Here is a 24738-nt window from a genome sequence, read left to right as displayed (position 1 = left end):
AAAGATGTTCATTACAAAATAATACAAGTTTTTTAAAAAGTAGCTAGATGTGGTGGTACACACCCATAATCCCAGCACTCAGGAAGCTGAGGAAGGAGGATGGCAAATTTAAACCCAGACCGGGCAATTAAACAAGACTCTGTCTCAAAAAAAGTAAAAATTGGCTCAATGCAAAGACTATGGGTTCAATCCCCAATACTTCAATAAATAAATAAACAAATAAATAAATAGTGAAAATAAAAACCTCACAATCTTACCAACTCAAAGACAACTACTATTGATATCTTAGTATACATACCACTATGTATATGTATAAAATTAGTATATATATAAAATTAGTAATATAGTATGTACAAAATAGTATATATTAGTGTATAAGTTCATTTTTAACAAAAATAAGATTACTCTTCTAATCTTGATTTAAAATCTATTATATTTATCTGACACATATCAACAGACATTTACAATGTTGCTGTTACAACTACACAGGAGTATAATATAGGATGTAATTGTTTGTTTAGTATTCAGATTGCTTCTAACTTTTTGCCATCACAAAGGTGCACTCACTATGCATCATTATAGTTAAATATTTCAACATTCTTGATTATTTTCTGAGGAAAAGTACCTAAGGTAGAACTGCTGGTCCAAGATGCATTCCTATTTTTCAGGGTTTTGTTATAGAAACTGCCTATCAAAAATATTTTATTAATTTTAATTCTTATTACCATAATAAATAGGCTCATCTTTGGTAGTCTCATCAACATAAAAATGACAGTTTTTTATTTATTTTTTGTGGGACTGGGGATTGAGCCCATGGCCTTTGCATTAAGATACATCCTTAGCACCCTCCCTCACCTCTAAAATATTTATTTTATAACAAGGTCTTGTTAAATTAGGCGTAAATTTGCAATTTAGCCTCCTAGAGAGCTGGGACTATAGGAATGCACTACCATGCACAGCTGTTTGTTTTTTTTTAAATCTTAGAACATTTGTTGTATGTTGATTTATAATCTGCCCCTTTCTTAATAAAGTCTAGAATTTTCTAGTTGATTTTATCATATCTAGAAATTTGTGAATTAAACATAAAAAAAAAGATTGAGTAAAATTTTCTGTCATGAATCATTTAAGCTGAGGAAAAAAAACAAAAACAAAAACAGCATTTTACTTCCAGTAAAAATACAGAAGTATTCCTACCCATCATGTGCTGTGTCTACTAGAAAGGGTAGTTCTAAGGTAAACAGTAAGAAAAATGTAAATACACACAACAGTCAATAGGACAAGAAATTAATATATTTGCTAAAAAGCGACAGATAGCCATGGATAGGAAACAGAGCATGCTATGCTTACCCTGTTCCCGGAGATGTGTGTGACTGTGTACTTACAACAGAGGTCTACGTTCTTGTCCAAATTCTGCTTCATAGTAGCCATCTCTGCAGTCTTTTCCAACTAAGTCATGAGGGTGAGGTTTATATGGGTCATTCTTTGTTACTAATGTAATTCTCACTTTTCCCTTTCCATAATAGTTCATAATCTGAAAAAGGAAGTAGTTAAATACTATCTATGATCCATAGATATACCCATTAACAACCAATCTAAATTAGAGTTCAATTTATATAATGTAGTAGCACTGGATTAAAAAAAATTTCAACTGACCACCAACTGCACTTGGGCTGAAGCTTTCCACAGAACATCAGTAGGGAAAAACTTATTTGTCAGCACCCAGACATACCATTTTCTACTGTTCTTTCAACTGGCTATATCATCGGACTCTACTTATTTTCCTCAAAACTAGTAAAACTATACCACAATTTTTATTGCAGAACATACGGAAATATCAGGTGTTACATAACTAAGTGCCTTGCTCTTAGATGCAGTCATATCATAAACATTCCTTGAAAATATATAGTGATCCACACTACAAATGACAGTACAGAAACGTTCTATTAAATATGTGATATTTTACAAAATATGTGCTAATGGGTAGACATATAGTGTTCACTGTACAATAAGCAATAAATCAAGTTGAAATTAGTAAGATTAAGATTCACACAGAAAATACATCTAGGACACTCACCATAAAAAGGCAGGAGACACTTAGAGATGGGGAAGAACTAATGTTCATTTCTGAAGCTATCAAATTTGACAGAACAAGCGAGGAATATAAAAACCAGTATAATAAAAGGGAGCTAGGTAGTTAAATAAGAATGGGTAGCTTCCTAGGCAGAGGACACTAAAACCCATTAATTCTACATTTAGACATAATGTGAACAGAAACCTGGAAGTATCTGTTGTCTTTAGAATGAAAGAGAAGGTAACCATTTAAGACTGTAATAAAGGCTGATTTAGATATAATTCAAGCCATAAAGTAACCTACTGGAATGCTAAGGACACAGATCTCAGAAATATTTTAAAGACATATATAGACCAAATTAGTTATTTAGTAGAGTTAAAAATGACTTGAAAGATAAGAAGAAAAAAATTTTAAACTTTACTTTTTATTATATCTCACCCATTTTAACACTTAAATAAAAAGACTTGGAATATTCAAGTCCATACTATTGCCAAAAACACAAATTTGGGTCAGGTGTGGTGGTGTACACCTATAATTTCAGCATTTGAGAGGCTAAGGCAAGAGGATCTCTGTGAGTTCAAGGCCAGTCTGAACTGCAGAGTGAGATTCTGTCTCAAAAACAAAACAAAACAACACTATATATTTGGTAGTTAGATGAGAGAAAAAAACTCTGATGTTTTTCTGCACAGTATTATGATCAAGATAACAATAATGTACTATAAATTTCAAAAAGCTAGAAGAAAGGACTTTGAATGCTTTTACCATAAATTATAAATGTTTGTGGAGATAAAGTATATTAATTTAAATACCATGCAACATATACATGTATCAAACATTATTCTATCCAATTATGTATAAAATTTGTTTTATGTTATCAGTTAAAATAAACTAGAAATTTTGTATTACTTAATTGTGTTAAATTATAATTTAGCAAGTTTCTAAGTTCAATAGCATAAACTTTGTAACTAATGTAGTTATAAAACAGTGAATTAAGATCTACTGATGAAAGATGATATGCACAATTTTCAAAATCCACTTTGCTAGTATGCTTTTTTTGTCTGTTTTGATCTTTTGAGGCAGCATCTCACTATTTTGCACAGGCTGGTCTCAAACTTCTGGCCTCAGTCTCCCAAGTAGCTAGGGACAGCAGCAGGTACGCCCCATTGCAGCCAACATTGTATTAACTGGCATTTGAAGGATTAAAAAAGGCAAGTAAAATACAGCTTATAAATATAAATATAGTGTACCGTATTTGCCAGAATCACTTTTAATCAAAAACTCTTTTCAAAATCTGTTAACATGAAAAAGTTATAACATCTTGGGCTGGGGATTTAGTTCAGAGGCATTGTGCCTGTCTCACAAGTGCAAGGTCCCAAGTTCAATCCCTGGTACCCCCCCACCAAAATTATGATATCTTAAATGATGTCAATGACACAGAGGATCTGATATAGTTATGAAAGGTAAGAAAAGAGGAGAAAAGATTTTCTTTTCCACAGGTGCTGGACTGTCAGATTGTAGAAAGAATAATTCTTTTTTTTTTTGGTACTGGGAACAAACTTGGAACCTTGTGCTTGCGAGGCAGGCGGCGGCACCACTGAGCTAAATCCCAGGCTCCAGAAGAATAATTCTGATTAAGTTCTCAAGTCCATGTTTTAATCTATGCAATAATTTCCTTTACCTTTGTATGTAAGAATGTCTTTTCCCCATTAAATATTTTGTGTTCTATGGAAGGAATAATGCTCTAAAAGTTGCCAGTGTATACTAAGTACTATAAATCACTGTAATTAATACACACAGAGATAACTACAGCAAGGAAGGCTTGCATTTAAGAAATTATTCTTTTTTTGTTTTTTAAGACAGGGTCTCACTATGTAGTTGAGACTGACCTGGAACTCACTATGTAGTCCAGGCTGGTCTTCAACTCACAGCAATCCTCCTGTCTCAGCCTTCCAAGTGCTGGGATTACAGGTGTGCGCCATCACACCCAACCAAAATCATCTGATAATCTCAATTTTTTATTTTTATTTAATATTTTGGGTTTTTTTTGTTTTTGTTTTTGTTTTTGGTACCACGGATTGAACTCGGGTCCTCGCGCTTGCCAGGCAGGTGGCAAAACCATTGAGCTAAATCCCCGGCCCTTAAGAAATTATTCTGCACATCTACCTACTACATATAAATTCAAAAGAAAAAAGAGATTAAAAGGAAAAGACTGTAGAGGTGACTGTAAAGAAACTAAGGCTTAATATAGTTGCTCTAGCTAAAATATGAAGAAACTGGAGGTAATTCAGGCACAGGAGAAGGGTCTGTTACCTGGATAGACGGGTATGTTCGGTTGTCCTCTGTGTTGTGCTCCCCTGGAATGCTGCCTGCAGATCGCCCTTCACATTTGTATCTGAAACGCATTCCCCTCTGCCTGGGTTGTTCAATTATCTCTATATATGGATTATACCCACCTGAAAGTTTAGAAAGGGAAGGGGGCAGTGAGATTAGAATACCAATGTAATTTATTTTAATGATTTTAATAAAAAAATTTAAGTTTGGAAAGGTTTTAGACTTAAAAATTGTGAAGGTAGCACAGAGAGTTCCTATATATTCTTCCTATTGTTTCATTTTATTTAAGTATAGAACATTTGCTATGATTATCAATATTTTTGGTGTACCTCTATTTTTCCAACATTTTATGAAAATGTTCAGTCTTATAAAAAGAATATGGGCTGGGGATTTAGCTCAGCAGTTCCAGCACTTGCCTTGCAAGCACAAGGACCAGAGTTCAATCCCTGGTACAAAAAAAAAAAAAAAAAAAAGAAGAAGAATAGATCAATGATAACCTATGTAACTCATTACCTAGCTTTAATAGTTTTGCCAAGTATGTATTTTTATATATGTATCTTTTTCCTGAAACAGTTAAATGTAAGTTATAAGATATGTTATTCCTAGTTGCTACAGCACAATATCCCCACAAAAGGGCATCCTTCTACATGACAAAAACAAAAACAATAACCCCACACATAATGATTTCTCACATCTAAGGTATAAGAAAGTCTCCATCATTAGCCAGGTAGTACATGTTCATATTCTCCCCAATATTTTTTCAAAATTATAAAGCTCTATTTTGTTTTTTTCTCATTATATATTTTATTAATACATATCACTTTTATAAAATATTGGGGTTCATTAGGAATTTTTGGTTTTTTAAAACAGCAGACTAAAACCAAGATTTTCTTTCCCAACATTAAATAACAAGATTGAAATATAATTATTCAAGATTGGATGGAAGAGAACTTTTTCCTCATTCAAATTAAGCTTCTATGTAGTGTTAACACAAGTCATTCAAATCACATTGATTTATCAGTGCTTTACGGCTTAGTATCTACAGCTAATGTCTGTATGAAGTTCTGAGTTAACTACTTCAGAGATACATACTTTACACATGAGATCAAGCAGAAGGGTTTTCCCAAGATTCTTCAGAATGGAGAATAAGGTAATATTCAGAGATACAATATATTCCAAAAGTGAGTAAAATGTACTTAACTGCTTGATTTTACAAAAGACTGAGTGGATGAAAAGACCACTCACTGAAAAGGAAGATACATTTAAATCCTTCAAGAAGCATACACAAGTTTGGAAATTAAAGGACTTGAAAATAGGCTCAACATATTTTTCAGTCAGTCTCATCTACACCTTTTCTAAAACATAACATACAATGGAGGAAAAAGAAAATAATTACTTTCTTCTTAGTTTTTTTTTTTTTCCTGGTACCAAGAATGGAATTCAGGACTTTGCACTTTCCAGGCAGACACAGGGCTGCTGAGCTACACCACAGCCCCTTATTTACTTTCTATAACAAATATAATTTACAATATGTACCTTCAGGTTGAATACCTAATACAAATAACTACATAAATGACTTTCAAAATAATCAGGCTGAATGTAAGAAGTAGGACCAAAAGAGCACACATTATGTAATTCCATTTGTATGAAACTCTACAATACATAAATCAAACTATCATAAAAGAAAGTAGATCACCAGCTGCCTAAAACAGAGGCATGGGGTGGATGGGAAAGTTTAAGGAATGATGGAATTCATTATTTTTGTTTTGGTGTTGATTTAGATTATCTACATATGTCAAAACTTATCAAACTGTATATCTTAAACATTTATAATTTTTTATAAATTATACATCAATAAAGTTGTTTAAAATTATGCATCTTTATCCTTCTTATCCAAATCATGAAAACAAAAGTTCAGTAAAGACACTCAATTGTGAAATGTGTTATTTCAGGGGTGTGAAGATATCTTTCATTTAAAAAAGAAAACAGGCTCCCTGTTTATTTAGTGATTTCTTAATTTCCACAGTAACAAATTCATTTCACTAAGGCTTGTCCTGTTAGAATGCAAGCAATCTCTCAGATTGCTTCAGTTAGTGCAGTATGAGAGCAGGCCTTCTGGATCCCACTCAACCACGTCTTCACAGTAAGACCCTGGAAATGTTATTAACATCTTTGCCTTGTCTGTAAAATAAGAATGATGATAGCAATAGCACGAACTCATAGTATTGTGAGGCTTAGACACAGCATTATATGTGTTAAATTCTTACCAAGTGTTATGCATAGAACAGGTAATCAATAAACAGTATCTATTATTATTTTGGATACTTTCTTGAAAATAATGTATCGACATCATCACTATCGCAATCACTAAATGACTTTATAGAACAATGAGACAAATACCACAAATTACTAGATTATAAATAGGAGGAAAGCACTAACAAAACTCAGCAGAAAATGATGAAAGCTAACGAGTCAGGAATGCTTAACTAGATCAGAGGGGAAAAAAGGTAAAGAAAAGAAAACCATGGGGAAAGAAAGGAATGAAAAAAAAAAAAGCATTCTAGGGAAAGGGAGAAGTGTGTCCATAGAAGGGTGTACTTAATCACCAACGGACATTTCCACTCTTGGAGAATAAAAAAATCAGAGTACATGTAGTGATAAGGATTTTACTGTATGTGTGACAAAGTCAATATTTTATGCAGGGAAATCAGATAATCAAATTGGCATTCTAGATTAAGAATTCTGGTGGCAGGCTGGGAGTGACAGTACATGCCTATAATCCCAGCACTTGGGAGGCTGAGGCAGGAGGATTGCCATGAGTTCCAGGTCAGCCTGGACTACATAGCAAGTTCAAGGCCAGCCTTAGCTCCATGGCAAGATCTTGTCTCAAAAAAGAAAAAATAAAAAAAGAAATCTGGTGGGAGTAGACAAGATTGAAGAGAGAAAGTAAGGTAATCAGTGTAGAAACTGCTACAGTAAAATAGTCCTCTCTTATTCACAAAAGTTCCACAGAAACACTTAACTGGCTGGAAGAGAGGTTAGGTAGAACTCTTGAAGACACTGGAATAGGAAAAGATTTTATAAATGTTTAAAACCTCAGTTGCCTGTTACCTAGCACAATCAACAACTGGGATCTTTCTCTCTCTCTTTTTTTTTTAATTTGTACCAGGAATGGGACTCAGGCCTTTGTGCTTGCGAGGCAGGTGGAGGCAGGTGATGGAATGACGGAGCTAAATCCCCAGCCCTGGGATCTCTTACTAAAAAGCTTCTGCACAGCAAGAAAAATGACCAACAGTGTGAAGAGACAACCCACAACGTGGGAAAAAATTTTCACCAGCTGTTTCTAAAGACAAAAGTCTACTATCTAGACTATGTAAAGAACTTAAAAAAAATCAAACCCCCAAAATTTAAAGACCCAATCCAAAAATGGGCATCTGAAAAGAACAGACATTTCTCAGATAAAGAAGAAGAAACAGCACATAAACATATGAAAAAATGTTCAACATCACTGGTCATTTGAGAGATGCAGATGAAAACAATGCTGTGATTCTACCTCACCCCAGAAAGAATGGATGCTATCATGAAATCAACTAATAAGAAATGCTGGTACAACCACTGTGGAAAACAGTATGGAGATACCTTAAAGACCTAGAATTGGAAGTCGCATTTGACCCAGCTATTTCCCTGCTGGGTATCTTCCCCAAAGAATTAAAAGAATCGTATCACAGTGATATATGTGCACCCATGTTCATAGCAGCACAATTTGTTATAGCTACAACTTGGAAGCAGCCTAACTGCCCATCAACTGGAGTCTGGATAAAGAAAGTGTGTGTGTGTTTAATAAAATGGAGTACTGCTCAACAATAAAAAATGAAAAATGAGAGACATTTATAGCTTAATGGATGCACATTGAGGCGATGCACTTAAGTGAAATAAACAGGATACACATGTGTAAATATCAAATAGTTTTTCTGGTGTGAGAAACTAAAAGTGTAAATAAGGACTAAAAGGTATGATAGGTAATATGAAACAGGAAGAAAGGGGGCAAACGGGAAGGGAAACTGAGATGGGTAGGAGAAAGGAAAGAAGGGAATGGAATTAATATGAGAAAGCGAAAAAATAGAAACAAAGTCTTCATAATTAGGGAGGAATGGAGGGGTTCAAGGGAGGGTAGGGGAATGGGGAAAAAACAGGAACCAAGATAGAGTATGTAAAGGTGCCAATTTCCAATGATGAATGTCATTATATTGTACATCTAAAATGTACCAATAAAATTAATAAAATGCGAAGATGTGTTCCAAGACCACCAGCAGACATCAAGTTTCAGGTAATGCTGAAACCTATATACATGAATTTTTTGCCTCTACATATCTATGATAAAGTTTAATTTATAAATCAGGTGCAAGAATAGACTAACAACAACAATGCTAAAATAGAACAAATATAATAATACTGTAACAGCTATTTTAAAGTTATTATTTGTGGAATTGTCCATTTAATATTTTTGGACTGCAGTTGACTGTAACTGCAGAAAGTGAAATTGGCTAAGTGAGGACCACTGCTATGTGGGAAATTATGAGGTTATGTCAGAAATACAATTGGACAATGAAATAGAATGAAGAATTATTTGTAAAACTGACAGTATTTGGTTTCTACATTCTTTTTTTTTGTCAGTATCTGGTTTCTAAATACAACATTAAAAGAGAATTACTGATAACTACAGTACATGGTTTCTACTTTGGGTTACTGATGTACTGATTACTATTATCATTAATTTGGGTCAATGATTACTATTATTATTAATTTTACATAGTTTGATCAGCCTACTTGTGTTTGAATCTGCTACCTATTTGTTTATTCAAAAGACAAAGAGGTGCCAGGTGAGGTAGCACATGCCTGCCTGTAATCCCAACTACTTAGGAGGCTGAGCCAAGAATATTACATGTGTGAACTACAGCTCTGTCAATTTAGCAAGACCTTGTTTCAAAATAAATTAAAAAAGGGGCTAGGGGTGTAGCTTAGTAGTATAGCACTTGCCTAGGCTGGGCTCAATCCCAGTACTGAAGAAAAAAAAAGGTAGAGGCAATGGAGGTAGCATAGGAGAAATGAGAACAATGGTATAGCAGAGGAAAGGGGCAACTTCAAAAGGTTTCTAGGTAGAGGACTTCAATGGAAAAGTAAAAATCCAATACACAAAATAGAGAAAATTGACGAAACACCATCAAAAGTGAAGCAGAAGAAATAAGGTAACAGACAGTAGGGTTCTACTAACTATAAAAACCCACTCAACCATCCAAGCTAGAAAACTCTCAGAGTGTGTACTTATGGAAATTATTTCCAACTGGGGGAATGTAGGCAAAGCCAAGGAAAACTTGACTTCAACCCCATGAAGTTCATAAAATTTATTTTAAATTTACTGAAAAACAAGGCATGCAGGTAAGTATTTCACAATTCACATATATTTGAATATTGCAGTATTTAAAATTCACATTTCCATTTCCCATTTCAAATATTTCACATCCTTTTATAACCACATAGGAGTATTTAAGAAAATGTACATTTCTCTCTCAACAGCTGTTAAAATCAACAGTATTTTTCTCAGTGACATCTTAATTTATGTGGTTAAACTAAAGGTCAAATAAATCCCTGCCCACAACTTATTTTAAAGGTGTCTTGGTAGGAAATTGAAATAGAATTATGTCATCACTGGTAAGTGGTTAACTCTTTTGGAGGATTGTAAATAAAATACTAGGCTCATTGTGAGCATTCATAGTGAGCAGTGAAATACTTCACTGGTTACATGACATTTCTTCAGATAATGTGTTCATGAAATAAGACTACACACAAAAGATCGGAAAAGCAGTTGTTGAAAAGATTAAATGAAATATTTTAAAAAGATTTTTAAAATAGTAAAAAATGAGATAAATATTAGTTGTCATAACATTAACAACTAAGGTTAAGTACATGTTATAATATTATGTACTTAAAAATCCTTGAAACATTCTTCCTCTTGCATAAGCTCTTAATTGGTAAAAACAAAATCTCACTAATAGCCATGTAACAGAATTTACTCTAATATACATTCCTCCAGCTGGAAATAGCCTCCTTTCTCATTTATTTGCATTTATTACAACTATTTCAAGTAACTTTAATTTAGGAGAGACTCGCTATTATATTTGTTCTTGAAATAAAGCTACTTGCTTTATTTCTTCAAGCTACTTGAAGATAGAGATTATTAATCAATACAGAGAGTGCATAAATACTGTATCTATTGGGTGAATGATTAAAAATATAAAGATCTTTTGTTTGTAAATTATTCAAAAATTAAAGGACTACATTAGTGATTAATCAGATCTTCCCTATTAAATTCCACTATGATGGAAAAAAATAGTGCTCTATAGGTATGAGAATCACTACATTTTCATACTTCTTCATAACCGTTCATATTCTTATTTCTTTACCTGTATCTATTATATTTAAAAATTTCCTAGCTATAAATCATTTATTTCATCTATCAGTATAATACACCAGTTATTTCCTTCTTTTGTACTCTGTTTTGTAGTTCCATTCTTCCTGAAAACAAAAAGTGCTAAAATGTAGTTCATCTGTATGGAAAAGATAAAATACAGATCAGGGAATTGTTAGGAAAAGGGACAGTCAATCAATATTGCTGAAAGTCACTACAGTCTTGAAAAGCACTGAAATACCTTCAAAATTGGTTCTAAACAATTTGATTACTGTACTTTTTTTAACCAATACTTTGCAAAACTAGGATTGATCTGTATATTTTCAACAGTATTTTAAAATGCTAATACAGATCAGAACATTTAAAATATAGCCAAGATGTTTGCAGATATATTTATGGTTTTATTTGCACCTAGGCAAAAAGAGTGCTTTTTAAAACATTGTGCTTCTCTAATGAAGTATGAAGTTTTTAAGATTAAAAAAACATTATGTATATGTAAATTGTACCAATAAACAATTAATTTTTAAAGTAAAAAATGGATCATCAGCTAATAGAAACAGATACATTCATTAAAATCTTATCACTAGAGTTAGGAACCAGCATTAAGTGTACAATGAAAAAATGTTAATTATGTATAATAATTAGTTAATGGTTTTAAAGCACTTACATCTATTTCTCATTTGATCCTCTTCACTTTATTCTTTATAAAAACAGAACAGAAATTATCACCCATTTTATAGATGATAAAATTATAGATCAAAATTATATGAAGTTATGAAAAGAAATCATGAATGACATTAGTTGTTATGACAGCTCGGATTTCAGGGTGTCAAATAAAAAATAAATAAATAAAAACAGCTAGGGGAAAAATCCTAACAGCTGATACAACACATAACCTGCAATATAAAATAAAAGCAACCTAGTTTAAGATGATAATGCATCTTGGTATAGGCAATTGAATATTACATCTAATGAAATCCCTAGACAAAGGGTTTACACATCAGAACCATCTAGGTAGCTTTTCCAAATCATAGGACATGTTCCAACCTCATCTAACTAAAGAGACATGGAACTCTTCAAGGATAAAACCCACACATGTGTTTCTGAAAAAGTCTTCCAAGTGAGTCTAATACACCGCTGACTGAGAACCACTGTCCTAAAACAGGAAAAAGTGGAAACAATGATTTATGTATCTAGATAAGCAATTCAAAGTTCAGGTCCAAGTATGGACAGAGCCTTAAATAAAATGGGCAAAGCAATTTTGACTAGTTGTAACTCCTTTTTCTCTACCACTCAAAAAAACTTATTTAAATACAGGCAAGGAAAAAATATTTAAATAATTTTTAAATATTTAAAAAGTATTTAAGAAATATTTTAAATCTGTCCTAGATTATATAGGCAGTCAAATAAAAAATACATGTTAGGGTCGAATCATCTCCTTTAAGATTACCACACTTAGAAATAAAATTATAGGAGGCCCAGTTAAATACAAATTTCAAATAAACTTTTTTTTTTTAAGTGAAAGATATCCTATGGGTATCTGGGTCATGTGCCTATAAAGGCGATCATGTGCAGAGAAGACAAATGGGAGAAAGTTGGAACAAAAGAAATTTCTAAGTCCTTTATTTGAGAAAAATACTAAACATGCTGCAAATGTTCCAGTTTATGATTCATTATCTGACTCCCCTCTAGTCATTTCATTCACCCAGTCTATTATGCATCATTTTAATTTTTCATACCACCGTTAACTTTTTCATGTTAACTTTCTAACATTTTTGAAATTACATTTATGTATGTGTGTGGTCTTGTACTTAAAAAAAAAAAAAGAAGTGATCTCTTACGTTATCCATTCTTAACTTTCAGATCTATCATTAGAGATCTACACTTACGTTCATTTTCCCCCTTTCTTACCAGAAAAAAAAATTGGTTCTCTTTAAATTCACACAACAAAGAGCTGGTAACAATTTCTTTGTGTACCTACCATTAAGTGACACAGCAAAATAATACTTTAAAAAGTGAATAAAATAGATTAAATTTTAAAACACATTTCATCTAAGACTATTATTAATAACCACAGCTATGTGCCATAGGACATTTTGTTCTTTTTACTAAATGATAAGTTTTAAATTCAGACATAAAACATCTTATTATTTAAATAGGATAGAACCATAAATTATAAAAAAGTAATGACTACCTAACTATGCATAACTTTGTGGGGCTTTGGAATATTTTTCATCATTTTGCCTATCTAGAATCAAGATGTAGCATTTTCTTTAAAGGCAATGAAAAACTGTTTAATAGTTGAGCTGCTACAAAATCTGCTAATTTATGTGACCAAAATCTAGAATCACTATATGAAGTCCCTATTCCCATGGTGCTAATATAATTTTGTTTATGAGATGATGATCTGTGTTACTTTTACATTATAGACATTATTCAGCTACACATACCTATTTACATATGACATCCGGTGCGAAATGAAAGTCTTAAATGCTTAGTAATCAATAAAATACTTTTTGAAGTTTTAATACTACCTTGTTACAAACAATATAAACTACAAAATGATAAACTAAGCAATTTTTTCTGTCAGTTAAATTACTGTTTTGAAACAGGGTGGGAATTTACAATTTCATTAGTGAATCTTTTTCTCCCTCTTGTATAAATAAGGTCTTTATAGCTGATTAAGTAACGTACACCCAGATTCACTTTTTTTGGCCTACCGGTTTTAAACTAAATTACAATTTAAATAACTTGCTATATTTTAAATAACTTTATTTAATGAAACACGAGAAAAAATAATAGTAATCACCCCGCAACTTCCAGACCCTGAAAACTCCATTTATTTTCCTGCTTCATTTAGGGAATCAGACCTCTTAACAGCACAAAATACAGTGTCTCTAAACAAGTTGTTTAAACTGTATTACATTTAATAATGTAGGTCTTTACAACACTGTAGAAATAATTTTTCTCTGTCGAAAAAATTTTGAGTATTACAGTCATGCAATATGTTAATAAGGACTAACATCCAAGGGCAGATCTTGTTTAATATAACGTTCGCCATTATTTACTACTTTCATACAAAATATTTCTGATAATAACCAAATAAGAAATCTTCATACTTTTAATCTAAACGTGCGCTGAATTTATGAATTTACGAGACCATGTGAAAGTCGGGGGTCATGTAGATAGATAGGTAAAGGGAAAGTTAAAATATTTTAAACTACATTTGTTTTCTCACATGAAAACCACAGACAAACAAATCAAATGTCATGTGAAGCACCCCAATTTCCTTTTCAGCCTACATCGGTAGCTATGGCATTGTTCTGCTCAACCCTTTAAAGAAGTTGGTTTTTTTTCCTTTTTTTTTTTTTTTTTTTTTAATGCTTTCTGCTTCCTCTTCTCTATTAAACATCAACCTGCTACTGACGGTCACTCTGGAGGCAGTCTCAAGGATGTGGGTCAAGTATAAACAAGCCCCCTCTTCAGCCTCCTCGTACAAGCTTAATGCATACTAGACCTCCCTGCCTTCGCTCAAGCTGTTCCCTCAGCTTGGAAAACGCCCCCACCCTTGCCAGTCAGTTTGATTCGCTCGCCAGAGGTTACAGGCAGCCCCACGCCAGGCAGTCTACAAGAGACTCCCTCTAGTCTGTAAACCTGTTCCCCCGCAAACCAAGAGATCAAGAATTTAGCAACAGAAAATAAGTATCTGCACTAAGTGATAAAGTTGTTTTCATTCCTACCCATTATTTTAAAGCACAGATGGCCCCCAAATTTTTTTTGCCCCTTGTTGCTAACAAGAAAAAGAAAATCCGACGTCTCTACTCCGTAAACTAGAAAAGCGTGCGCTTTAGTTCACAGTAAAAATTATACACTTAACACCTGTTAAAACACCACCGAGGACTTCTAAAGTTGAATCACACTTTGTACAACTGTCAGCACAAAAACGATCACCTACTGGCCCTGGATGAAATTAAAATTTTAGAAAGGATGGAGATCGTCCGAGGCCGGAAGGTTCCTAATTCTTGTTCTAAAATATGAAACCACCGATTCTATATAACGCAGTCTGTAAGTACGAGAACTCTTGGTTCTCCTTTATTTAGATAATTACTCCATTAATCCTGAAAAGCAAATTGCTGAGAATTTCTGAAGTTCCAGCTATTATGAGGGAATCAGATACAGAGCGCGGCTTTGATTTTGCACGCAAATCCTGACGCAGGTAACTTTTCAAAAGGCCGACGATTTGCCAGTGAGGTGATTTTAAAGCCAGAATGCGCCGCGTCCCGAGGTGAACCCCAAAACTCCGGGCAGATCAGCCTCCTCCCGGGCCCGCCTGGCCCGCGCCCGGCGCCCGCGGGACACTCACCCGAGGCCATGGCCGCTCTCTCCGCGCCGCCCAGTCCGCAGCTCCCAGCGTCGGGCGCGAGGCCGCCGTCAGTCAGCCGTCTGTCAGGAGCCCGAGAGACCTCTGCCAGCAGGACCGCCTGCCCCCCTGATCACCCCCTAGCCTCCTCCTCCTCCCGCCCTCCTCTGGCTTTGCGGCTCGCACCTTCCCACCCTCTGAATTCTCACGCTTCAGGTCACCAGTGTCGCCTCTCCAGATTGCAGGAGCCAGCTGCGAGGACCGGGCGGAGCGAGAGCCCAGCGCCCTCCCCGAGGAGAGGAGGGCAGCAGGCGGGACGGGGATTTCCCGCGGCTGACGTAGGCGCCTCTCAGCCGCCTTTCCTCGGGGGCGGGAGGCGGGGCGTTCATCGGAAGCCGCACTGGGCGGCCCTGGACGCGAGCTGTGGGAGCTGCGGAAGAGGGGGCAGCCGCGAGGTGACACTGCGAGTGAGAAGGCCGCGCGCGATCTCCTGAGAAATCCCCCTCCTCCGGTTGTTCTGCGGAGCGTGACTTAAAGTTCAGGAGCTGGTGGGCGGGTGCGGTGACGTCGAGAGGGTCGGCCGCCCGGGTTTTCGATAGGTGGTTCCCCCTCTTCCCGATTTCGCACATGCAAATCTCCGCCCCCGCGCTGGCGAGCGTCTGAGCGCGGGCGTCCCGGTGCGCCCTAGAGGGGAAGTGCGGAAGCGACCCGGGTCCGAGTTCGCTCCTGATTTGTGTATTTGCATAAGGGGACCCCCGTAGTCTGATTTTCCCTCTTTATATCTACATTGCGAAGGCTCGGTTAACTTTACGTATTTTATATACTAAAACTTTTAAAACTCTAAAGGTCTGCACTGCGAAGCCTATGCCTCTTCATTATGCAGTGTAAGTGGACACTAACTATGCTTTGACTGGTACCCATGAGGAAAGGGAGAGAGGAACGAACATCTGGTGCATTAGAGAATCCCGTATAACTAGCACATTCATTTGGCAGTGCTTGTTCATTTTGTCTATGATATATAGTTATCCTCACTTATAGATGAAGTAATTGGAGTTTGACGTTAAATAACTGGTCTCTACTTAACGAATGATAGCAAAAGAAAAAAAAGTATTTAAATTTAGAATTGTCTGGTTCCAAAGCTCTGTGCTTTCCCCCCGTTTCTTAAGTGCCCAAAATATTGGGAGTGGGGACGATGGATAATCAGCCTGACATACAAATGCCCAAAACCAAAGGAACCTCTTGAAATAATTAAAAATGAATTTGCCAGTCCTAAAATATACTCTACAAAATGTACACTGTACAAAAAAAAGTAACAGTCGTATTATTAGGTGAGCATTAAACCATACTGTGGTGCAATTCGCTAGATTCCTAAATAAAAAACAAAACACACCTTCATACAGCCGGGTACATACAATCCTTTTTGCTACCAATCAATTACCTTTATCCAAAAGAAAAATAATAGGAAGCCAAGAGAGCCAAGGTTTAAACTCCCACTGATTTTTTAAGGGTTTATGCTAGGGAAAAAATGTAGCTAATAAGCAGCTAGTTGAATTTTATAAATAGGACATATTTGTCTTCAAGGGCTTATAGACTTTGATACTATTCATTTAACAAATATCTATTTTGCTCTTCTAAATATATGTGTGTGTGTGTGTGTGTGTGCTAGCTGAACACCATAGAAATCTGTCTTTATGATTGTGCCCTGCACGAAAGACAAGCCTGTTAGCAAATAAGACCATTTAAAATACTATTAGAATATTTATTGCTACAAGGAAAAAGCATGAGAGTAGAAAGTGAGGGACATAGAAGCTCTGAAGAGGTGACATTGCAGCCAAGTTGGCATCCAAAGACCAGAGAAAGAACATTTCCACCCAGTGGAATGGCAAACAGCAAGTCCTTAAAATAGGGAAGAGTTTGAGGAACTGAAAAAGGGCCAACTGATTGAGGTTAAAGAGGTAAATGGGCCAGATCATGAAGGACTTTGTAGGCCATCATACGAAAAGTAGATTTTATTTTAGTTGTACATGGCACGTTATTGGAAATTTTAAAATACATAATGTGTGAATACACTTTGAGATATATTTTAGCTGTTACTATATTCTAACTAGGAAAAAGCAAAGTGGATCATTTAGGCAGCTGCAGTAATCTAAATGAGAAAGGTGGTTTGGATTTATGTTCTAGCAGAGGAGATGGTAGAAAGAGATCAGATTTAGTGGCTATTTTAATGGAAGAAGGACTTGTTGATGAAAAAGTGAAAAAAGAAATATCTTTACCAGGAAGCAGTGGTATACACCTATAATCCCAGCACTCTGGGAGACTGAGGCAGAAAGCTTGCAAGTTTGAACCAAGCCTGGACAATTTAGACTATATCTCAAAAAGATGGGGGGGCAGGGGCAAGCATGGGGACATGTGCCTGTAATCCCAGCACTTAGTAGGCTGAGGCAAGGAGGCTTGCCATGAGTGAATTCAAATCCAGCATGAACTATATATCAAGGTCCTTTGCCCCCCAAAATCAAAGATTGGTGGGGAGCTGGGGCTGTAGCTCAGTGCAAAGGTCCTGTGTTCAATCTCTAGCACCTCCCCCCGAAAAAAAAAAGAGAAAGTGGGGATAAAAGCTGAATTGGAGCAGGTTGAGAAGAGACTGATAGAAATGATAACTATAAACTTTTTGGAAGAGTGTTAAAGGAAACAGAAATGGGGCAATAGCTGGAGGGGGATGTGGATTTGTATTAGGTTAAGGGCTATCATTAAAATCTTCAATCTTGTTCACACTAAGATTATTACTTGAGTCACAATCCAGTGTGAATTGGATGGCTTTCCTCCTGGAGTGCCTTCCATATTATAGCACTAATATGTACTACATTAAAGGCCACTTTGCAAAAAGAAAGAGTAAAGAACCACAAATGAGATATTTGTATGGACCAAGCCTAAAAGTGAATATATTACATACCCTGGACACAGAGACACAGATTGCTTTCCATGGGGTTTCCATGCCATGCCTGAGAAATATAATTTGAGAAATGTAACTTAGCTGTGTGTCCAGAGTCTACACTGGTTATCAGTGAGCACTAGAAGGCTCTGGCACAGAAGTTTGGGTTTATTTCTAGAGGATGGCATTAAGGCATATTTATATAAAGCTGAGATGAACTCAAGTAAAGGTATTTGCTGATAATGGAAAAAGAGGGATAAGTGCATGAGTAAAAAATAGGTAAAGTGGACTCCATAGGAGGTGGGATTGGTCGTAGCCTGGAATGGGGATACTTCTCCTGTAACGAGAAGGCAGGTAGAACAGAGTGGCTGCAGGGAGTCTTGATGGTTTGATGGTAGAAAGGTGAGATAAACAGTTAAGTTTTTTTTTTTTCAGTGATGTATGAAGTTAAATTCACCTGAGAGTAGAGGACAAAGAGGAATAGAAGGTGCAAGGAAAAAAGAGAAACTGAAGGCAAGGTTTTGAGACCAGAAGCTCAAAAGATTTACCTGACTGTACTAAATCCCGTTGGTAATTTGTGGTCATGAAGGTTATATCAGACTAATAAACATAGTACTTCTGTTATGGTTTTAGTCTAGGGACATCAATGGGCAATACTATCCTGAGAAAGAAGATAAAGAACTCGTAAAATTTAAAAATGAGAATTTTAAATTTAAGTATAATTTAAGAATGAGACTATGTGAAAACAATATATATCTCTCGACTCCCACACACTCCCTGGGTAAGGCATTCATATCGCATTATTTTATCAGTGGTCTCAGGACATTTGGCCTGGATCTTCCCCAGGGCTTCAGACCTATGTAGCCAGTTGTCTGCCAGCCACCTCCAATGGGACACCCATAGGCATCCCAGAACTTTTTTTTTTTTTTTTTTGGTACTAGAGATTGAACTCAGGACCTTGAGCTTGCCAAGCAAGTGATGCACCACTGAGCTATGTCCCGGGATACTTTTATTTTATTTTTTTCTGGTACTGGGAAATTGAACTCAGGACCTTACACTTGCCAGGCAGGCATGGTACCACTGAGCTAAACCCCTGGTGTGTGGCATCCCAGACTTAACATACTCAACATTTCTCCCAAGTTTACTTTTCTGAATACTCAGTCCTGATATCTATCCAGACACAGGCTAGAAACTTGGGAGCAACTTTGACTTTCTCTCTTACTATCCCCCATTTATTACCTTCAATCATCATATCATGTTGATTTTACCAATCAAATACAAATCTTCTCTGTGTGTGCACATGCACTGGGGATTGAACCCAGGAACCTTGAGCATGCCAAACATGGGTGCTACCACTGAGCAACATCCCTAGCCTTCTACATTTTGACTGCCATTGTGCTTGGTCAAATATTCATTATACTTTATGTGAACTATAGAGATGGTCTCCTATTGTGACTGTACTTTCGTCCTTTAAAATCCATTCAAACCAATTACTGTTTGAGTCATCTATGAATGAACATCGAGGTATGCCAGTCATGTGCTTTAAAATCATCAGTTGCTCATTTAAATATGTTAAGGGGCTATTTTCATCTTCAGAATTAAGGATTATTTTAATCTTACATCATTGCCTTTTCTCTTTTACTTTCCTTTTTAGTTTTATTTTAGGATTCCCTATTTTTAATGTTCATACAGAGATTCCTTTAACTGAAATACCGAATAGTTTATCTGGTGTGAAAAACTATAATAGTACACAGGATCGTAATGAGATAATTAATAATGTGAAATAGGAAGTAAAGGGCTAAAGGTGTAGGGAAAGTGGGAAGGGTGGGGGAGAGGTAATAAGGGAGAGGAAAAAAATATGAGAAATTGAAAAAATGGAAATAAAGTGTTTGTAAATGGGGAGAGGAGGAGGGGGTGAAGGGAGGGCAGGGACAAGGGGAAAAAATGAGAACCAAGACCTGTCATGTAAAGGTACAGGATCCAAATAATGAATGTAACTGTATTGTATACCTAGATTGTACCAATAAACTCAATAAAAAGAAAAAGAAAAAGAAAAAAACCATCAGTTGCTCTACATAGGGAGGGGAGGGTGTGTGAGAGGGGAATGAGATAAAATAAAATAACATTTAATAAAATAATTGAAAAAAAAACAAAATAGCCCCACCTCATTCTCATGAGGCTTTGGGGGGACATCTAGATACAAACCATTAAAAAAAAAATTGGGAGCAGGGATTTAGCTCAGTGGTTCTGCTGCCTGCCTTGCAAGCACAAGGCCCTGAGTTCAAACCCCAGTACCCCCCAAAAAAAGTCATCAGTTGCTCCCATTAATCTTGAATCCAAACTCTGGCTTGTGATTCCAGACTCTATACTCTGGCCATTGCCTCTACCTACCTTTAACCTCATCTCTTTCACATTAGACCTTGCACTTTATACCTTTTGAACTGCTTCATAACTCTTATCTATAAACTGTTTCTTATCTCTCTGCATTTGTTTTTCTCCCTCTGCCTAGAATGCTGTTCCTCAGAGACATGCTGGTTCTCTTTATATTCAATTCTCTTTCCTTCCCACTTTCTTTTCATATGTGCCAAATGAATCTTAATGTTTTCCTTGCCTGGGCCTTCTTTTTCCCCTTTATCTTTTCTACTTGGTACATCCACTGAATCTCTTACATTACTAATTTCATGTTGGCATCTTTTCCCCAGAGAACCCAGCTGGAATACTCATATCGAGAATATATAAATATTTTCTGCAAATCAGAAAAAGGTAGAAGACCAAAATTTTTTAAATGAGTGAAAGACTTACCTAGGTATTTTATAAAAGGTGACAGCAGAATGACTAGTAACCACTTAAAAAGATGCTCAGCCATGGTTGGCCTAGGCACCTTGTACTGAATGATGCTCAGAAAACTCCAGAGTGACATTAGTTTGGAATCAGACATGGCCAAGGAACAGATGGAGACTCTAGGAAAGGAAAAGTAGAAGTAAATTTTCAGGTAAAAAGCCCTTTGGGGATGAGAAAAATAGTGAAGCAAAAATCTAGTAAGACTGAAGAGAAAGAAAAAAAAAAAAAGCTGTTTTCTCCAAAGTTAAAAAAGGTTAAAAGCAGGGCCTTCTGAAGTTGACATGAATTTTCCTAAATCCAAAAAGGCAGAAAAGAAAGTCATTATTTCTCTGACAACCAAAGATACAAAAAAGAATAAGATGGGGCCAGGGATTTAGCTCAGTGGTTCCACCACCTGCCTCGCAAGTGTAAGGACCCAAGTTCGATCCCTGGTACCCAAAAAGAATAAAAATCCCCTTGAAAAGAAAGTTGTTTCTTCTAAAACTACCAAAAAGTGAGGAGGCTTCTGAAGAAGACGTGAGTGTTCTTAAGCCCAAAAAGATGAAAAAAAGCAAATGTAGAGATTGGAGAGAAAAGCCCTGTACTTAAGATAAGATTCCCCTCATTCTGAAAGAAACTAATTCCAGTGAAGCTTCCAACAAAGAAAATAATAATGTGGAAGAAAAAGAGTGCCCATGGAACAGAAAGATGGTGCTTTCTATGATTTTCCTATATCCTAAGAGAGTATTATGCTTTTCAAAGCTGGTAGGGTGACCTTCCTCTTTCCGATACAAACAAGACATTTCATCATGTCTAAAGTGGGAAGGAATTAACTTCACTCAGATAGCATCTTGGAAGACATTCTCTTTTACCGTCCCTTTGATTGAGGAACTTCAGGGACAGCTGCAAGACAGGAAGAGGGGTCATGACCCCCAGGTACTGGTTCTTGCCCTACAAGGGAATGGGCAGTCAAGGAGAAATTTCATTGATATCACAAGAATGTTGACAGTGCTTGTTTGTATGATAAAACTTCCTGTGGAGGACAAATGGAAGGAATGCAGGATGGAATTGATATCCTGGTAAGGACACTAGGTCATATGAAAGACCACGCATGGAATGGCAAGCTAGATCTTACTGAACCTAAGCATGTTGTATATGAACTTGATCAGATGTTGGTTATATGTTTTGCTGATCAATTGGAAGAGATTTTGTGTGACATTCAAGAAAGATTCTGGAGATAGCTTCAAACATTTCTTTTTTCTGTAGTTTGCCCAAATTGGGTATTTAATGTTGCTAAAAAAAAAAAGTTTACTTATAAACAGGTGGACTTGATTGATAAGCCTCAGAAACAGCAGCAGTTGTGATGTGATTCAAGTATACTGTGATCAACAGGGATGTACTGTCATCTTTCATGAAACCGAGAAAGAAGCCCAGGAGTTGTCTGCAAAGCAGGATACTCCGTCATTAGATTAAGACTTTGCACAGAAGCAAAGGAAACTCAGCCTGAAAGATTTCAGAAATGGTAATTTTGGAGTTTTGGCGAAAATCTGCCTTGCTGCACATGGGCTAGATACTCCTGAGGTTGATTAGGCTATACAAAGCTCTCCGCTAAAAGATGTAGATTCCTACATTCATTGTTCTGGCCTGGAGAGACAAGGGTTTGTATCTGCTTTTATCAGCACAAGGAAATTTTCAGTTAGCAAAAATGGAGCAAAAAGCAGAAATTAAATTTAAACAAAATAGGTTTGTTCTCTCTGCAAAGGAATAATAAAAGCTTCCAGGAAAGATACCATCAAGAGTCTAAGCCTTCCACTACCATTAGTCATTTCAAGGAGTAACCTGAGCTGATGAAAAAGGGAGCTGGGCGGGCAGGCCCTGGCGGCAGCAGCAGCAGCGCATATTTCAGGTGTCACACCAGTGCTACAGGATCAACTTAGATGTGAATTTTTATCCATTATCTTACAGTGCTCAAATGAAATGCCAAACATTAGTTATGTTTGGAAAGAATTTAAGGAGAATATGGATTCCAAAGTGAAAGAAATAAACCAGGTGTGGTGGCCCAACATTCGGGAGGGTAAGGCAGGAGGATTGCCTCATAGTGAGATCTTGTCTTAACCTCCTCCCCCCAAAAAAGAAATAGTCTTTCTCAAAGTAAAGCTTGGTGTTTGTTTTGATGTCTGTACTACAGCAGTCCCAAAAATAACAGGAGGAGCCAGACATGTTGGCACATGCCTAATCCCATCACTTAGAAGCAAAGGAATTGCTGTGAGTTCAAGGCTAACCTGAGCTACATATTGAGTTCAAGGCCAATATGGAATATATAATGAGACCCTGCCTCAAAAATCAAAAGCAAACAAAAAGAAAAACAGGAATGGCATGCTTCATGACACTGGAATCTCACTGTGGCCACAGCAGCTGGAACTGGAAGGATCATGGGAAGGATCTGAGGTTTCAGGTATCAACAGGAAGGTAGCCATAGTTCCAGGGGGAGCACAGGAAAGAAACAAGCTTCAGAGAACAGTGGAGTAGAAATAGAAGCTTCAGAGGATAGGGATCAGGAAGAAGCAACAAAAGCAACAAATTTCAAAGTGAAGATCAGAAGTGGTATTTTATTAAAGCATATGGTCAGTGATTAGAAATAGATTTATATGGTAAAATATGTTTGGTAATATAAAACTCAATGGCACTTTACATCAAGTTAAAAGCATATTATGCTTCATTTTGATCACTTGCTGGGCCTCTGTCCCTTACAAAGAGGCTTTATCTAAATTATTTTACCTGATCATTATTTGTAATCTTAAGTCAGGTTTTTATTTTGGAGTTCTATGAATTCCTTACTGTTTTGTCTATAGATTACAAGGTCAAGTCAAACACATATATCTACCTATAAAAAAATACACAGAATGGCTAAAATTAGAAGGATAATACCAAGTGTTGAGGATGTGGACAATTGGAATTCCCTTACATTTTGGGAGACTACAATTTGGGACCACAATACTGGAAAATTGACACCTTTAACTAAAGCTAAAATGTACATACCCTAAGACCCAGTGTATTACTCTTGGTTATATGTCCAAGAGAAATAATTGCCTATATCCAAGAATGTTTAAGGCATGTGTTTACAAAATTGTAAACAGCTCAAATATTCATTAACAGAGGAATGGATAAACTGTAGTATAGTCATACAATGAATTTCTTCTCAATAATGAAAAAAATGCACTATTCCCGTGCAGTAAATATGTGTGAGACTTGTAAATGTGGCAAGTAAAAAAGCTATACATAAAACAGTATACTGTATGAATCAATTTATACCAAATAAACTAGATAAAACTGTTAATGTAAGGGAGACTGGCATCATGACTACCTTTTGGGGGTTGATAGTGGCTAGAATGGCCCTAAGGGAGTCCTGAATTGCTGGAAATGTTCCATATCTTGATCTGGACGGTAATTGCAAAGACTCACCTTGACCAAACAGGTTAGGCTCCTCTGAGCCCTCTACTCAACTTGGCTTCAGCCATGGCCTGTAACAGTGATGGCAAACCTTTTGGAGACTGTGTGCCCAAAGTGCAACCCAAATACCACTTGTGTATAGCAAAGTACCAACACTGCAACTAAACCTAAACGCTGACTAGCCATGTGAAAGCTCAAACTAGTTGCTGCTAATGAGTCATGGCTTGTGACATCTCTGCTTAGTGCTGCTGCTCCTTTCTGAGCATGCGTAGGGCTCTGTGTGCTGTTATCTGCTGCTGCTGGAGCGATGC

The 24738-nt window shown here is 36.3% G+C and overlaps 1 protein-coding gene and 1 pseudogene across 2 annotated transcripts in view; one reads left to right on the top strand and one right to left on the bottom strand.

The window, feature by feature from the left end:
* The window catches only part of Rel (REL proto-oncogene, NF-kB subunit), a 35371-nt gene extending 19768 nt beyond the window's left edge, over nucleotides 1-15603 (bottom strand). The window contains exons 1-3 of one of the 2 annotated variants that reach the window (XM_010609799.3): nucleotides 15415-15603; nucleotides 4382-4463; nucleotides 1383-1531 (exon numbers count right to left, since the gene is read on the bottom strand). In XM_010609799.3, coding sequence (XP_010608101.1) covers nucleotides 1383-1528 — 146 coding nt within the window. In that variant the 5' untranslated portion in view covers nucleotides 1529-1531; nucleotides 4382-4463; nucleotides 15415-15603. The other variant, XM_010609798.2, reaches the window with a different exon arrangement.
* A 5564-nt stretch (nucleotides 15604-21167) lies between these two features.
* LOC104852283 lies at nucleotides 21168-22745 on the top strand (annotated as a pseudogene).
* The last annotated feature ends 1993 nt before the right edge of the window (nucleotides 22746-24738 follow it).

This window comes from Fukomys damarensis, unplaced genomic scaffold (genome assembly GCF_012274545.1).
Source record: "Fukomys damarensis isolate Sample0158 unplaced genomic scaffold, DMR_v1.0_HiC HiC_scaffold_2, whole genome shotgun sequence".
NCBI classification, from domain to species: Eukaryota; Metazoa; Chordata; class Mammalia; order Rodentia; family Bathyergidae; genus Fukomys; species Fukomys damarensis.
Note: the sequence above shows the minus strand (reverse complement) of the source record. Positions and strands in the feature narration are given on the sequence as shown.